A 19003-nucleotide genomic window follows, 5' to 3' on the forward strand; every position below is an offset into this window, starting at 1 on the left:
GCACACACACACACACACACACTACAGATACCTGGGCTTTTCAGTCATTTAAGCTGCCAGTTATTAAAAAAATTAGGTGGTAGTAAGTACATGCTTTTTCCCCACTAAAACACTTCAGCAATCACAGCAACATAGAATACAACCCAAGACAAAAATAACAATAACCCAAGATTGAAACATATGATTAGAAGCAAAGATAATAATTTCATGGTGCAATGCATCCGATTTTGACAAATATGCCACAAGTATTTTCTAAAGCATGTTTAATTAACCACCTGTGCAAGATATTTACAAAAAAGAATAGATCGTAAAGAACTCTTAGTTATCTTGCAGAGTTATTAATCATCATCTTTAGCATATGGTACCTTTCATTGCATTCCGTTGTAATTATGGTGCAGATTATTTTTCATTAGGCATCACTCCCATCACAGATGGAACAAGCACATATTTTGAGCGTTGTGAAGCTAACAGTGTTTTATATCATCACAAATAACATGGAGGAAGTATTTTCCTTCTTTGCAAATGGAATTACAAAGATCTAAAGCTGAAAAAGCTTATAAAATATCATACTGAAGTTTACTTATAACCATATTTAAAGCCTAGAGGTTTTTATAATGTTAAAATCAATTTTTTAATGTTGTTCGGCCCAGGCTGTCTCGAGCGTATAGTGCAAGGTTTTTATGGCTATAGCAAATGCAGGCAGCTATGATTTCAGAGTCACAGCATGGCATCTACTTTCCAGTTTGAGGTTTGAGCCAATGTTTCTAAAGCACAGTCATATGCCTGCATGAATGACCTCTTCATGACCCCTGTTCCTTTCTATGAATGTTTTCTTTTCTATTTTTTCAGATTACTTTGATGGTTCTGATGCTGGTAATCGCTATGCAGGTGCCCACGGATGGATGGACCAACCAAATAAAGGATATTCTTATAAAACTATTGGTTGACCATGGATAGCTATAAAGACAGAACAAATAAATAGATAGGCAGACAAACATATAGATAGATAAATAGACAGACAGACAGACAGACAGACAGACAGACAGACAGACAGACAGACAGACAGACAGACAGACAGATAGACAGATAGATAGATAGATAGATAGATAGATAGATAGATAGATAGATAGATAGATAGATAGATAGATAGATAGTCTTACAAAAATAATGGAAAGAAAAATACATATAATGAAAGCTAGAGATATAAACAGAACAAATGATAGAATGACACAGACAGTAAGATAAATGGATGGATGGATGGATGGATGGATGAATGGACGGATGGACGGATGGACGGATGGACGGACGGACGGATAGAGGGACGGACAGACAGACAGACAGACAGACAGATAAATAGATAGATATCCAGACAGATAGACGGACAGACGGACGGACGGACAGACAGACATACAGACAGATAGATAGACAGATAGACAGATAGACAGATAGATAGATAGATAGATAGATAGATAGATAGATAGATAGATAGATAGATAGATAGATAGATAGATAGATAGATAGATAGATAGATAGATAGATAGATAGATAGATAGATGTTATATTCAGCATTCCTAAATATATACATATATATTAATAATTGTGGTACACATGAATACAGGAGTAAAGCTGGTGATGTAACAGACCTTGAGAGATTCTTAGGGACACACTGCAAATAAACGATCACAATGGTAACTTTATGCGAAGAATCACCAAGGATGATTCACATCTCAAGGATCAAATTTATCGGTACAATCACAACATTTTGAAAACATCACATCTGAATGACATTTTCCTGCCACGTCTTGGCAGCTTAGACCTGTTTTTAACGGATCTCCAAAGCCCTCATCAAAGAAATGGCCTACACATAATGAGATCCCTCAGGTACCGCATACACATTTAAGAGGGTCTAGAGAGTATTGGAAGCACCAGAAGATGCAACAATGATACATGTCTTGAGGTGAGTCTCTATGACCCAAATTATACATAGACACAGCAGACCTGGTTCTTCATATATCCAATTAAATGTAATGATCTCACAGTCAAATTGTCCCGAGCACCACTTTTCGCTGTCAAACATCTAACCTAAAAAAACAGCACTCAGAGCTGCTGTGAATGCAAAACTCAGGCAACCTTTTGTTTAACCAGACACAAGTTAAGCTTTAACTTTGTGGAACACGGAAATGGGTTACAAACAGATCCAGAATAACAAAGAACCGCATTCAGCGGCATTTAATTGTTAACTTTGCTCGTCTCTGAACATGTCACGAGGCTGACACTTTAGCACACACTAACAGCTTCCCCTCCAGAGAGTCTAACACAGACGCTCTCTGATCTGAGAACAGGGGATCAACGCGTCTGTCAGGGGTTGTGGAAGAATAAACAACAGGAGCAAACTGGTTTTGAACGATGAAGGGGGGCAAGGGCTGTTATGTTGTCAGAGGAAATAGAATGTGCCGATCTGCCTGCATTTCCTCCCATGTGTTCGGCTGACAACAAAATACAACCCTCGTCTGGGAAAAATCATGGGTTTTATTTTAAAAACCTAGATGAGCATGAATGTGACAGTGAACTCTTTTTGGCTTTTTTGAGTTGAGGAATCATTTAATGATCATTTAGATCAAGACTTTAACTTGTCCATGATTTTTTAGTGTAGTATTAACCTGTAAAGGACTATATTGCAATGGATACATATTTAAATTTATTCCAAGATCTGACCATCATTAGGCCCGACTTGCTTTTTTGATGCAGACCTAAGAGGGCAGTGTTCACAGTATTTTAAATGTATTCCACTAAAAGAGCAATCCCACAAGAGTTTGTATTAACTGAACCTATCCTTCTATGTGTGAACGCATCCTTAGTCTACCCTGTTTTAACATTATTCCTGCACCATTCAATATAATATCTACATATCTATCAATCTGTCTTTTTATCTACTCTTTAAAAGTAAAAGGTTCCCGGAGGCACCTTCTGGGGTTCTTCACAATGCTACACCGGCAGAATAATAAAACAATAATAAGAGTGATAGAAATGTATTAGACTGGATTCATATATATATACATTTATCATTTTGCATAGGGCCTTATGGACACTATTTCAATTATTTAAAAATGTAGTTGAAAATGTAATGTGTATACAGTTTAAGTCAGAATTATTAGCCCCCCATTGAATATTTTTTTTCTTTTTTAAATATTTCCCAGATGATGTTTAACAGAGCAAAGAAATTTTCACAGTATGTCTAATAATATTTTTCTTCTAGAAAAAGTCTTATTTGTTTTATTTTGGCTAGAATAAAAACTGTTTTTTTTTAAACCATTATAAGGTCAAAATTATAAATATATATATACATACACACATACAGTTATTAATTAATAGGCATTAATTGTGTATGGTCATACACCCAAATTGCTTCACAATAATGAGGGGGGTCTCTCCACACCACCACCAGTGGATGATGCGACGGCAGCCACAGGACAACGGCGCCAGTGTGCTCACCACACAGCTATAGGTGGAGTGGAGAGACAGTGATTCAGTGGATTGGGATGATTGGGAGACCATGATGGGCATGGGCCGATGGAGGGAATTTGGCCAGGACACCGGGGTTACACCCCTACTCTTTACGAGAAGTGCCATGGGATTTTTGATGACCACAGAGAGTTTAACGTCTCATCCGAAAGATGGCGCCCACTGACAGTATGGTGTCCCCTTCACTATACTGGGGCATTAGGACTCACACAGACCACAGGTTGAGCGCCTCCTGCTGGCCTCACTAACACCAATTCCAACAGCAACATAATTTTCCCATGTGGTCTCCCATCCAGGTACTGACCAGGCTCAGCCCTGCGTAGCGTCAGTGAAATATACTGCTTGTACTGAGGAGAAAGTATTGGAAAGCTGGCAAATAGCTTCGCTTTCTTCCTTGAGTTCGTCGTGTGTCTATATCTGAAATAACAAACTTCTTGAGCTGATGATAATAACCTGCGCTTGATTATTGACGTGCTTTAGAAACCCGATCCTGTTAGACACTGAAAAAACGCGAGAGTGAAGCGCGAAAAAACAAAGGAGAAGCCGGAAAAAAAGGAGCACATTATTTTTCAGCAAACATGAACAAAATGCCATGTATAACTATTATCTTCACCTTTTGGACTAATATGAACTGGGTTATTGTCTAACAGAGGCTGCATGTGCTGCTGAAGATTACAGACACAGATGAGAGGTTTTCACTGACTGTGGGCTATATTTTGTGTTGTTTTTGAACCTAAATAAGGACGAAATGTCTGCTGTGTGTAGTTCTTCTGTAGTTGGTAACATATCGGAGACTGTAAGGGGCTGTATGTGTTTATATATGTTCATTTATTTATTTAATATAATTAGAGACGTTACAGTAGGCTGTTTCGCACTGTCTTTGATCTGCAGTTATAATCAACTCATGTTCATGGAAAAATTACATCTACATATACATAAGTATTTATGTGTGTAAAGCATCTGTTTTGTGAGAAGTGCTTCTCATATGATATGTGAGCGACCCGTACAGCTTTATTGTAGACATTTCTTCGAGCGGGAATGACGTCGACTGAAACTTTCTGTCATACACCATGCCCACCCGAAAGGGTACCCTTGGTAGTGGAAACGCAAGCCTGATAAAAGTGAACTGTACCGACCCGAACCGTACCATACCAGTCAGAGGAAACGAGCCAGATATGTCCATGCCTAATATCCGATGGCCAGAAAGTGATTCATTTTTTATCAATTGTGTAAAATTTTGGTATTTGTGATGCAGCAAGCCCAGAGATTGTTGTGTACACTATGACTTTATATAAAATTTACTTTAATGTGTGATATGATTAAAAAGTGATCATAAACGAACATTTTCTCAATTCAAATGAGTAGCGGCTTAGACCCGAAAACAGTATTACATACGTCACCAACACGTCACCACTTAACAAGCGGATAGCTACATTAGAATTTAAAACAGACATTAAACTTACATTTTCATAGGAAAACAGGTATTTATGTACAAAAAAAGTATATGTACTGTGTATTTATTTCTGCATTTTAACCCATCATTACTAGCACATTCAAATTCAGTGTTTGTTATGTGAATAAAAACAGATGATGCTACTTAAAATCGCTCTTGCATGCGCGAGCATGCGTGAGGGCACCAGAGAGCACTCATACATTTTCTTCTCCTTTACACAAACATCAAAAGTTTAATTTTAATTATTACAATTTCTGAAAAGTAAAAAATATATATTATTACAAAAAATAATTCATTATAATTAAAGATTAAAACTAATTTTAAAAACTATACACTACTTTTTTGCTAAAATGTTGTAAATAAAATAATAAACTAAAGTAAAATAAAATAAAAATTAAATGGGTGAAGTAATAGTAAAAATTTTTTTCTTTGTTCACAAAGTGTTGGAAATTTACCATTCTTATGACAAAGTATGATAAAAAAAAATAATAATAATAATAATTATTGCAATTATATAATTATATATATAATTTTATATATATAATTATATAATTATATATAATTAATTTTATATATATATATATATATATATATATATATATATATATATATATATATATATGTATTAAAAAATTTATTATATAATAATTATATTATTCTATAATAATTATATTAATATTAATGGTAACCACAAAACAATAATTAATAATTATTATAATATTATTTTTATTGTTATTATACATTCATTCATTCGTTCATTTTTCTTTGGTTTAGTCCCTTTATTTATTTGGGGTCGCCACAACGAAATGAACTGCCAACTTATCCAGCATATGTTTTACACAGCGGCTACCCTTCCAGCGGCAACCCAGTACTTGGAAACATTCATACACACTCATTCACACACATACACTACGGCCAATTTAGTTTATTCAATTCACCTTAGCGCATGTTTTTGGACTGTGGGGCAAACCGGAGCTCCCAAATATTATTATTATTATTATAATAATTATTATTCTTATAAACACTTTTCTATAATAAGAAACATTTCTTTTGGCTTCATCGAACTTGGACCTTCAGCATGCACAGGGGCGGTTTGCTGCCGAGTGTGACGAGTGGGATGGAAAATAGCACCTCCAAGTCTGAGGCCATGGTGCTCCACCGGAAAAAGGTGGTTTGCCATCTCCAGGTTAGAGGTAAGTCCTTACCCCAGGGGAAGGAGTTCAAGTAGCTTGGGGTTTTGTTCACGAGTGAGAGAAGAATGGAACGTGAGATTAACAGGCAGTTTAGTGCAGCGGCAGCAGTAATGCGGTCGATGTACCGGTCCATTGTGGTAAAGAAGGAGCTGAGCCTAAAGGCATAGCTCTCAATTTATCAATCAATTTTTGTCCTATTCTCACCTATTGTCATGAGCTTTGGGTCAAGACCGAAAGGACAAGATCTCGGATACAAGCAGCCGAAATGAGATTATTTCACAGGGTGGCAGGGCGCACACTTATATATAGGGTGAGGAGTTCTGTCACCCGGGAGGAGTTCGGAGTAGAACCGCTGCTCCTCCACATCAAGAGAAGTCAGCTGAAGTTGCTCAGGCATCTGTTTCGGATTCCCCCTGGACGCCTACCTAGGGAGGTGTTCCAGGCATGTCCAACCGGGAGGAGAAACATTTCTGAGTTGCTCTAGAGAAAACCAGGAACTACTTGTGTTCCCTCTTTTACACTTTCATCATAATACCAAACCTGCATCCCATTTGCTACATTAATTCAGTGCTATTAAAATTCTAAAGTTTAACTGAAATGTACTGTAAATGGAACTCTGAATTCCATTTTCAAATGAAACCCTGCCAAATAAATGGGAGCAGCAGCTGATTCTCGATGCACTTCGAACAAAGCTTGCATGTCATCATGTTAAAAAGTCCAGGCAGGTGTCAGAGAAAAACATTGTCTGCTGACTGAAGGCAAACAAGTGCATTGACCAACAACCGGCAATACAATTATTGCTGAAAAGCCCAACAGAAAACACCAATTACCAGTTCCTGTCATGGCTTAGTCAAGTCGTTCGCTCTTCACCATCCAAAAAGTCACAGCTCAGCTGGATCGCTTAAAATGCCATCTTGCTGTTTTTCCTCAGACACTTTCCATTTGGCAGATGACATGAAAATGTATTTAATCATCGGTGCGGCCTCAACCCAAAGCTTATAATTTAACAGCTTCTGTTAGTCTGACATACTTTCTCATAAGAAAATGTCCATCTGCTAAACCTCCCCGCACCACCTCAGCCTCGGCATTAACCCTTCTGTCTGACAGCCAGTTATTAGCTCATTCTCTCCGAATGACCAGTCATTTTGAACTCTCGCTTTTCATTAGTTCCTCACCAGGCTTTCTAATGGGTCCAGTGGCAGATAAGCACACATCTCAGGGTTAGACGCGCAGCAGGACAGGATATGGCAGTACAAGGCCAGAGCACTATAAAGTTTCAGGAAAATCTCATATGAAATGCCACAGAAGGCAGCTGGCCCATAACAGGAAACCCGTCCTGATAATAGTTATTTGTGCAGTGATAGGGAGTAGGGCTGAGAGCGCTCTCCTCTCAGATAAAGGCACAGGGAGCATGGCCTACTAATAGTATCGAAGTGTGGAAAAAAGTGGGGGTGAGTAAGGATGGCAGCGCTGAAAGCAGAGAAGAGGAGAATGAACTGTCAGTGAGCTGCTCCATCAATAGCACTGTGTTGTGGGAGTTCTACAAAAGGCCCATAAGGGAAATGTGTGAAAGAATTGTCAATATCCTCTCTTCACCCGATGAGGGAACACAATCTATAATGCCATCTCAGAAACAACTCTTTCTTGCAGGCCTAAAAAAAGTATCCTCTGTGCCCTCTGAGAGTGTGGATTAAATTGTCATTTTGGCATAGAAGCTGAACTCGTGTGGTAGTCTAAAGCAAGGTCAGGGCCCTTCAAGCGCAGGAACGGTTTGGAAAGCTGACCTGCTGCACTCAGTACCCGTGACTCGCTGTGACAGAAAGAGACTGACTGGCAGTGTTATTGTTGTGTGCGTCAGAGAATTTAGGAGCGGAGGGATATTTTTAGGTCAGATCTTACCCTTGGCTGTTCCATGTTAAAATTTACAGATAGTAACACCATTCCTAGTAGGATCCTAATTAATATTCCCTCTTGAGGGTCTGTGAAACGACTCGACGTATGGAAAAAAATTTGTGATAGATAGTGAGTTGAGGACACAATAATGAATGCATGCTTTTTTGAACATGCAGGAGAATATAAGGGCTCTTGGCAGGATGGGATATTATTGTTCGGAATTCTCTATCCTCTTCTGCCATACTGAAGCTATTGTTCTTTCTTTAAATTGCTATAGTAGAATCTAAAACTCTGAGACTGTTCACATTCAATTTACAGATTTAATTTACTGTAAAAAAAAGTTTTTATAAATAAAGTTTATTGTATTATGTTTGACAATAAAATATTATTTGCATTTTTCTGTTAAGATTTTGTTTAATTAAATGTTATTTGTTTCTTCTTAATTATTTGTGAAATTGACTAGAAAAGTCTTTCATTACTTGCATTACTATTTGAGAATTATTTTGAGTAATTTCTTTGTATTTTTAATGCCTTAATAACAAGTGTGAAAGAGATCAAATAAAAAGTAAATATGAATTCTAATCATAATGCATATGCTTTAGTTTAGAGTGGTACGTGCTGAAAAGTTTCAAGTTGCTTAATGATTCATTCTTGGGAGTCATACACAGTTCCTATGCTGGGGCTACTCACAATGCTACACTGGCAAAATAATAACATAATGAGTCAAGTGTTTATATAAATTTCAAATACATTTTAAATGTGCGTTAGGCCCAATGGACACCATTTTAACTGTTTATAAATAACGTTGAAAAGTAAATACTTACATTTGGTGCTGCTCAGTGAATCATGTCAGATTATCCGAGAAATACAGGTATTGTACTCAAAGGGGAGAAAAGGTTTAAAGGTAACTTCATTAATGTGTAAATGAATTGGAAAAAATAACTGAAGAAAATATAACGCAGTGCAGGCCTAGTTAGCATGTGCAACGATTTAACAAAAAACTGACAACAAACAGGCCTCGCTAAAACTAGTTTTACATTTGAGATTAAACCTACTGTAAGTACCGTTAGCCTAGGAAAATAGGTATTTATGCTCACAAATGAAATATTCTGTGCATTTGTTTTGGCAGTTTAAACCACCGTAAGTTGCATCCAGTCAAACTCATTGGTCACGTAAAAAACAAACAGCCAGTATTTGAAATGCCCTTGCGCGAGGGCATTTCATACAAGTTGTTTTTTGTCTACAACATCAAAAGTACTGTTTTTATTATTAATATTTGAAAAGTTAAACAATATTGTAAATAGAAAAAAGAAAAAATCATTCAGAAAATTAAAGACTAAACTAACAACACCAACAATAATAATAATAATAATAATAATAATTTAAATAAAAAACTGCAAACGTATTTAAAATTCAATTAATGAATTTTTTTTTTGTTCACAAAATGTCCGAAATGCTTGTAACGTTTTGATAAAGGAAAATATTATTATTATTATTATTATTTTTAATAATAATAATAATAATAATAATAATAATAATAATAATAATAATACAAAATGTCACTGTCACACAAAGTAAGTTGTTCTATTAAAATTAAGATCTGAACTGAAATTTAAAATGCACTCTCAATTCCATTTTGGATGGCACAAAACCCTGCAAAATAAATGAAAGATGAATGATTTTTGTGTTAGCAAAGTTTAGGAACAGTTTGAAAAGTTGGAGGTTTAAACAGAGTGACATGTTTTAGAATGATAAGTAAAAACCAAGATGCTGCTAATGATGCTAAACAGAAGTGCAGCACTCTACCTCCATATGTAGAATAGATTTTAAACTATTTAGATTAAATTTCTAACTGTATTTAGTGCTGACCGTATTACCAAAACATATGCTGAATAAGTTGGCGGTTCATTCCGCTGTGATTCCCCAGATTAATAAAGGGACTGAGCTGAAAAGAAAATGAATGAGTGTCGTTAACTCAAAATTGACTGAAAGTTAATTCTACTCATTTGAAAAGAGTTTTGAACTCAGTGTTGAAGGTTATGAGTTAATTAAATCCCTCATTACTTCAACTTAAATGGAGTAAGTTCACAGTACTCAAATAGATTAGTTTTTTCAATTCAAATGGTTTGTAGCAATCGGTTTCCTCAAACGATTTGAGTTGTCTTAACTTGGGGTTTTATAGTCCTCAGTTGGTTTGAGTTCTATTCATTTATTGGGTTTTGCTGTGCTCAAATTCGTTTAATCAAATGGATTAAGTTCACAGTACTCATTAGGATTACTTTTTTAACTCATATGGTTTGTTGCAATCGGTTTCCTCAAATGCTTTGAGTTACCTTAACTTTTTGGGTTTTACAGTGCATGATGGGCTGTAGGAATATGAAGGGCCTTTATTCTTTAGTATAACATTAAAGAATGTTTCAACCAAAACCATGGTACTTTGTGATTTATGAAAGGCAAGTCAGCAGCTGTCAGCTTTAAAAGAACATGGCACTTTTTTGACTGAGTAATTTTCATTTTTGGAGGTAACTATATTTGAACCGACACTTTTTATTATTATTTTTTTATAATTAGAATGCACATGCTGTATGTTTGTTGATTTGCACAATTAACCAATTGTTTTTTAACTAAACTACAGTCGACATACAATAATAATAAAAAATATTTTGCTGCTTATTCAAACTAATTATTTAAAACGAGCTGAAACTGAAAATTTTGGAGATTTATTTTGGGAAATTTAATTGTTCAATTCATTTGAATTTGTTAAGTTAACTCAATTGATTTGTGTTGGGACAACATGAATTATTTGGTATCCTACTTTTTTCAGTGCATTGTATGGCTGCAAGTAGAACTACAACAGATATTTCTTGACATTATTTTACAGGACAATCTCATTGCTCTAAACTCTTTTACAAACATTTACAGCCCAGGTGAAGCTTGACTTCTTTTAAAGATAAACGTTGTGATGGAAAACGTGTATGCACCCAGAGAGCTGGTCAAGTTATTTTAAGCAAAGACCTTGTTTTACTCATGAATTGAAAAGCCCCAGCATGAAACCCAAGGGAACATCTTGAGAGAACCAGTCTTGCAGGTTTTGACATCACAGCTTTATAGTCAGCCCTCCAACTCTAACAAAGAGTCACACGATCTCAGAAATTTGATAAATGGTGTAAAAATAAACCAGAACTTTATTATTATTTTTTTTTTTACAGTTTTTTCTCTAAAACTTTGTTTTTTTTTTAAAGTTTAAATGAAAAACAAAACCCGAGCTTTTCAATATAGTCTCAAGCTTTTAGTCCCCACTGTGTATGTTACAATGTTTGCCCTTTTCTATGGATTAATAAACACAGAATAGAAACTCTTTAGGTAAAACCTCTATACCTGCTAGAGGATAAGACAGATTTAAGTATGTTTATCTGTATTCATGCACAAGGGGTTCACATACACCAACTGCTAAACTCATAACATTATAGAGAGAATGATTAGTTATCTTGGCAGCGTTTTATATGAAGCCCATAAAATACTGCTTTCTCAAAGCCTAAGCCTTCAGCTGGATATATTGAATGCAAGACTGCCACATGGTCATTGTTACCAAAAGCCATTTTTCTCCTGGTTTCCATTCCTTCGCTCCTCTCATCCCTCTTTCCTGCTCTCCTTTGTTCGTGCTTGACTTGTTTTCCCTGGTGTTCTTATATGATTACAGCTTGCCTGTTTACTGCAAATACGGCCCATCTCTGTATTTCCAGGAAAAGTGCAAAAATCCTCTGGATATTGTGTTGTCCCTCCTTTATTTCCCTTACATCCTTCTCTTCCATTTCTTTTCTGTCACTCTCTCACACATGCATCGCAAGCATTCACACACTTGACACCTAGGTAAGTCTCTTGACGTACGCTGCGTACCTGAGAGTGTATGTATATGTGTGTGCGTGTGTGTATGCCAAAGCATCAAGATTCTTTCAGGGTCCTCTGCATCTGCCTTTCAAATAGATTATCTCTCTCTCGCGCACGCCATCTCACAGATAGGTAGAGCGTCTATACATATTAAACACAAATGCAGACTACATAACCACAGATGGGTGTATTACTGAGACACAAGGGTAATCCATTTCATAGGTGGGTAATTGGATCTGTCTTTGCAGAATAATTATAATCTAAATCATTCCAACTTCAAGCCTGCCACTTGAGTGTCTTGTTTGTGTGGGAATATGTGTGTGGCATACGGCATATTATGGTGCGAATGTCTTGCATGTGTGCCAATACTGTGTGTGTGTGTGTGTGTGTGCGTGTGTGTGTGTGTGTGTGTGTGTGTGTGTGTGTACAAGGGCTGGGATTTCATTTCAGCAAACTCTTGATTATGAATGGCTGGATGATGCTGCAAGGAATTACTCAGTCACTTGACTGTCCAAGCCTCATGACAGCTGGTTCTGTGTTATCTACAGTTTAAATCAAAATTATTAAACCACCTTTGAAATTTTTGTTTCTTTTTTAAATATTTCCCAAATGATATTTAACAGAGCAAGGACATTTTTACAGAATGTCTGATAATATTTTTTTCTTCTGGAGAAAGTCTTATTTGTTTTATTTTGGCTAGAATAAAAACAGTTTTAAAAAAAATTTAATCCATTTTAAGGTCAAAATTATTAGCCCCTTTAAGCTATATATTTTTTTTCAATAGTCTACAGAACAAACCATCGTTATGCAATAACTTGCCTAATTACCCTAACCTGCCTAGTTAACCTAATTAAGCCTTTAAATGTCACTTTGAGCTGTATAGAAGTGTCTTGAAAAATATCTAGTAAAATATTATTAACTGTCATCATGGCAAAGATAAAATTAATCAGTTATTAGTAATGAGTTATTAAAACTATTATGTTTAGAAATGTGTTGAAAAAATGTGTCCTCTCTCCGTTAAACAGAAATTGGGGAAAAAAATAAACAGGGGGGCTAATAATACAGGGGGTTTAATAATTCTGACTTCAGCTGTATGTGTGAGCAAGAGGAATGAAGGTTTCTGAGGTCCACACTAAATCTAGCAGGAAAACAGGATATATCGTAGATTCAAAGCGTGTTCAAGGAAAATTCTAAGTCGGTTGTAGGTTAAACTCAGTTTAAATGTATGATTTGTGACACTGTTAACAGCAAAAAAGCAGGTCAGTTCGTAAATGGGTTACACTTTACAATACAGAATATTCATTAACATGGGTAAACCTTAACTAACATTCACACACACACACACACACACACACACACACACACACACACACACACACGGTCTCTCACTGTCAACATTGTGATATCTTTTTGTGATAACATTTTTTGTTAATCTTTAATCTTTAACCTAATTTTATATTTTTATTGTTATGGCAATTTAAGACTACTTTTTTTAATAGGAAGGAGTAAAAACGATTTTAACAAAAAATAAACAATGTAGACCTACTGAATATCTAACATTAATTGATTATTTTCACCACAAACAAGCATTAATGTGCTTTGACAAAGCTGATCACCATTCTCAAATCAAATAACACTACAACACTACACTGAAAAAAATGAGGTCTGCAAAATTGTTGCAAACAATTTGTGTTGAATTTAAACAAACAATTTACATTTAGTAATGTTCAACTGAATTTGTTTGTTTAAATTCAACCTAAATAAATGGTTTACAACCACTTAAATAAAAAAAGAGTAAATCCAAGGAATCATCTTTGAATATTTTTTTTCAGTGTATATCTGAAGGCTAGATTTACTACTGTTGAAGACTATTTCACAAATCTGCCAAGGCATTTCGGTCTTAAACAACACAAACAGCTGTAATATTACAAGCCTCTGAGCACAGGTTTAAGTTTTTCATGAGGGCTCTGAACCAATCGCCATCTGGAGGGCAGGTTCTGCTGGTCGGGGCGGAGTTTTCTAGACTATTTAAAGTGCGGCGGTGCAAAGTGTTCGAGAATCCAGTGTACCTTGGAGGACACGCGAGGGGGAGGAAAGCGCGTCTGTTTTGGAGACCTTGCGGAATACACACAGCACAAGCACCGATGGAGAGAAAGGACCATTAGCCATAGTCCTGGGGAAATACGCAGGTATGCGGTCGCTCGAGGTGTTGTGTTATGAACTTGTTAACGAGATCTCCGCGAGCAGTGCAACATCGACTCGCCCTCTGCCTCTTTGTGCTGCGCTCTGCGCGTCTGGCTTGTTTACGCAGCCAGGTGCGCGTGGTTCATTGTGTTGTGAGGTGACTACTATGGCTGTTTACCCAGACGGCGTTTTCGAGCGTCTCAGACTGTTTCTAGTGTGACACTCACATAACCCTTTTGTATTTCAGAAGCAGTATTCCATGTCTCTCCTCTGCCCTGTTATTGATGGGAAACCAACTGGACCGGATCACCCACCTGAACTACAGCGAGCTACCCACCGGGGATCCATCGGGCATCGAGAAGGACGAGTTACGTGTTGGCGTGGCGTATTTCTTTTCCGATGAGGAGGAAGAGCTGGATGATCGATCGCAGTCGGACAGCTTTAAAGACAACAACAGCCCGAGCAAAGACGGTCCGGTTGCGCGCAACGAGATCGAGTATACGGCTTTCTGCTGCCAGGAATGTATTTACTCCAAACTGCGAGAAAACGAGGACCTGAATGTTTATTCGGTGAAAACTTTATTGACCATGTGCAAACCCGGGGATCTACTGGAGTTAGTGGCCAACGCACAACCCCCGCACTGGGCGATCTTCGAAGGGGAGGACCAGGTTATTCACCTCTACAAGGGGGAGATTCGCAAGGACAGCTTGTTTGAAATCAGCTGCGGTCGGCAGGCTAGGATAGTGAACAATCGGTACCGCTACCGGCCGCTGCCCGCTGATTTGGTGATGCAGAACGCGAGCGGGCACGTGGGGCTCAGCAGTGGTGAGATTTGCTGGACGAACTCGGAAAGTTTCGCAGCCTGGTGCCGTTTCGGCAAGCGGGAGTTTAAAGCGGGTGGCGAGGTGCACTCGGTCGAGCAGCGCTACTTTCTGAAGGTGCACCTGTCCGAGAGCACCGCGCACACGCTCATGTTCCGCAGCCTGGAAGAGATGATACGCGAGAGACGGCGCGTGGACGCCAGCGGCATCCTGAAGGAGCTGTCGCTGGTGACCGGCAAGGAATGAGCGCTTGGGACTCTCTGCATGCCTTGAGCAAGGGCTGCCTATACCTTCATTTCAGGACTTTGGGAGGGTTGTTGCGTATTTGTGTGAACATGTTTTGGCAAAAACAACGCCCCTTTTGGTTGTGCTGTGAGAACCGATGGCCCCACTAAAGTCACCCTGTACCTTTAAAAAGGAAAAAGATAAACCATAAGGTGAGCCCTCATCACAGATATCGCCCATGAACCGATTCAGCCTCTCTCAAATTCGCACCCGAGCCCTGCTGCGGCAGATGGTGACCACGACGCGTTCATATGTCTGTGGCAAGCCGTTTTGACATTTACTCCTTATAACTAATATGTTGTGTTTAAAACTACTATTCATTTAGTTTCTTGTGCCTATTCCAGTTGTAAGTAACATCTGTAGTCATACTAGTGACTGAAGCAGTCACTCTGACTAGTCATTACATATGACCAGTGAAAAGCAAATGTTATTAAGACAACTAAGATATAAGGCCTAATAGGAACTGGATAAAATCGGTCTAATGAATGGTTACTAGGCAAACTGCATAGTTATCTGAAACAGAGATCCACAAATGGAGATTTTGTATCGTTAGGAATAATTGGCTTGCAGCAAAATACTAGTTGAATGGTGGATAATTGGTGAAACTGCTTTCACTGCTTGCTCATTACTTGATAAAACGAATACTGGTAACATAAACACTTTAATCAGTTTAAAGGAATAATTGTGAAACAACTTGCCACATGTCTCTTATTTGACTGAACTCGAGAGCTTTAATAATATTAAACGTGGAGCTCTGGTATTGCGCATCTGTCCAGCTGCATTAGTCCCTCTAAGCCCCTACAGGCGACAACACACGAGCCTTTGTTTTCATTCTGTTACTAACAAATGCAGCGAACATTCTTCTGTTTTTGGAGTCCATATTTTTGTATTTCAGTTAGTACGTTTAAAAAAAAAACTGTTTTTATTTAAATAAACGTAGATTGCCCTATGAAAATTGCGTTGGTCTCCGGCATACTTCTTTGCATACTGTTTTGCCTGTGTATAAATGCCATAAGCGAGCACGTGCTGGCTGAGGCAACCTCACGCGAGACAGATGCATTGTAATTCAACACATCAGCCTTCTGTATTGTTCACAGCATCGACCGTCCCTTCATTTGATTTTGAGGGATTTATTTCCGCCAGTAAGGCGGTCGTTTGTTATCATTGCTGCATTAGTATGCCTTATGGGAAGCTGCTGATGCATGGAGACACCGTCCTTTTGTTCCAGACTTGTTATTGTTGATAATCACCAATGTGACTCTGAGGAGACATTAACGTCCTTCTTCTTTTAAAAAAACGGCCTCTAAGGTATTTAATTCTACAGGCTATTTGCTCTATGTAACTTGAAGTATACATATCAACTTTACAGCTGCACTGCTTTTGCTACAAAAACCATACATTCAAATTAACTGCAGTCTCCATTTTTTTGCTGCAAGGTTTGCATTAAGTAATAGGAGAGCTGTGTACATGTGTGTGAATAGACACTCTGTAGCAGCAGTAAATATGGTCATGCTCTGTTTGTTTTCCTATTAGAGGCTGTAGGCTGCAGTTGGGATCATTTATGCTTTATGTTCAGTGGGGCTTGATTGGCCCACAGGTCTGTGTTGCTGGACCCTTTACAAAATCTGTGCTGGCCAACACTAACAAGTCATTCTGAAAATCGGTATGTATCTCAAGCAAAGCTGAAGTCCACTATACAGCACTATACAGTCTTAGCTTTTGTGCTGCAGTTCAACAATGTAGCTGTGAGTTGTGCATTGATTTATACATTGCAGCCAGAGAGAGTCGTTTTCTAAAATTTCACCCATGCTGAAATATTTACCAGGCTGGTTCCTCTAGTGTGCGTTCAACATTTGTATTCATTCCACACATACACCCCTTATGGCCTGTTCTCTTTGTGCACCTCTTTTCCAGGTCATAATGTTAATCACAAGTCCTCATCACTCGCAACATGTTTTGTCAGGTGTGCCAGTTTGAGCCGTTAATATGGAAAGCGAGTGATTGTACAGATGAATGAAAACAAGTGGGGCAGGTTTCTAAAGGCTTGGGATATAATACTCACCAACTGTCAGATGAGTTCACAGTAAATGTTACAAGCTTGGGGGTGAATTATACTTTTCACATTGCCAAATCCAGTCCAACTAGATATTTCATGAGCTAAAAGTGTAGCATTGGGTGTTTTTCAATGAATTATCATCTATTTTAGTGCAAATTTGCCTCTTTTTTTGGTTTAAATTAGGCTCATTATTTCAAACCTTTATGAGTTTGTGGTTTTTCTACCTCCTTCAGACTCTATTGTGTTTAACAGAAGAAAGAAACCCATAAAGGTTTTAAACCACTTGTGGGTGAGTAAATAGTGCGTTAATTTTAATTTTGGGGTGAACTATCCCTTTAAAAAAACACAAATTTTACAAATTAGATAGACTTGTACATTTTCTATAGATTATGGCAGAATAATATCCTAACCAAGCTTTTTAAATATGCACTATAGTAAAGCACACTTGTTTCGATGGCAATTTAATGACTCTGTAAGCTCAAAACTGAACCAAAAGCCTTGTTAGCATTTACTTTTACACCTTACTGACAAATATGGTTATGAAATAGCAGAATTTAACACCCATGCCCTCATTTTCTTTAACCTAGTGTGTGTCATTTCCAGTCTTGTCTCCACCACATTGTTGTTCATCAATCCCAGCAGCCCCAGTAACCCAGTTTTTTTTTACTAGACCATTTGTGGGATCCCCTTCCTTGACATTAGCCCTCCCCTGCCTCATTTTCCCTTCCTCTAAGCATGACAATCTGTCACCTGTACCAACACCTTTTTTCTAAAGCTGGAAATTTAGGATAGTGGGGCAGCAGGCTATATGTGGAGAATGAGGACAGGATTGAAGGAGCGATTGGGCTGAGGGAGTAGATGTTGCCAACATGAGCTGAACAGAATATCTTTAGCCTGAAACAAAGTCTGCCTCTTGGTGATATGCCATATGTGTGCCGTCCTGTTTTTGTGTGTCACACTTCGTAACCTGTTACTGGGGAAACCCAAGCCAGTCATTTGGATTGCGTCTACTGAATATTGTTTTACTAGATGCCCAGAGAAAGGTTGAATGCACATCCAGACACTTTAACAGAGAGCACTGTTGTTTTTACATTGATTAAAAAACTAATGATAATGCATTTGCTTCTGCTGAGGGAGAATTATGCATAGCATCTGTGCTCTGCAGAAATCCTGCTTCCTTCTCAGACTTGATCGGATATTCATTTAAACCAGCAGGCTAGCTGGTAATCTGGCCTCAGGAGACGAATTCAGACTCATTTGTTTTTGTTTTTTTCCTTTCATTTTTTTTTCGTCAATTACATTTCACAGTGATGTTAAATTATTTGTCTAGAATCATGTAATATTGCTGAAATCATGGTGCACTTAAAAACTACCTTGGAATTTTGGATTCTGTCATGGTCCATGAGCTTCTCAAGATTTTTTCAACTAGAATATGAGATGCAGCTAAATACCGCTGGGCTCCAGTATATAATAAATAAATGAAAAGAGGGCAAAATTCTTATGTGTCAATGGCACATGCTGACTTATGAATGATTTTCAATCAAGTCATGCATTTTCTATTAGCAGAACTGGTGATGCCGGAACAGTCTCATTTGATCTAATCGGTTGAACAGGTTTGCAAAAGGGTCTGAAACGGTTCACTTTGTTTGATTCATTTGTAGAGTTCACTCATGCACTTAATCATTTGTAGGGGCTTCTCACATCAAAA

The 19003-nt window shown here is 37.7% G+C and overlaps 1 protein-coding gene across 2 annotated transcripts; it reads left to right on the plus strand.

The window, feature by feature from the left end:
- Positions 1-14017: 14017 nt before the first annotated feature.
- Positions 14018-18776, plus strand: lratd1 (LRAT domain containing 1). Of its 2 annotated transcripts, none has more exons than XM_056445476.1 (2): positions 14018-14138; positions 14381-18775. In XM_056445476.1, exon 2 carries the CDS (start codon positions 14418-14420, stop codon positions 15198-15200), a length of 783 nt encoding a protein of 260 aa, XP_056301451.1. In that variant the 5' UTR covers positions 14018-14138; positions 14381-14417; the 3' UTR covers positions 15201-18775. The 2 variants fall into 2 exon arrangements, with proteins under 2 accessions (XP_056301451.1, XP_056301450.1); XM_056445475.1 differs by lacking the exon at positions 14018-14138 and adding an exon at positions 14169-14290 and having other exon boundaries at positions 14381-18776.
- Positions 18777-19003: the final 227 nt, after the last annotated feature.

Source organism: Danio aesculapii, chromosome 20 (genome assembly GCF_903798145.1).
Source record: "Danio aesculapii chromosome 20, fDanAes4.1, whole genome shotgun sequence".
Classification (NCBI taxonomy): domain Eukaryota; kingdom Metazoa; phylum Chordata; class Actinopteri; order Cypriniformes; family Danionidae; genus Danio; species Danio aesculapii.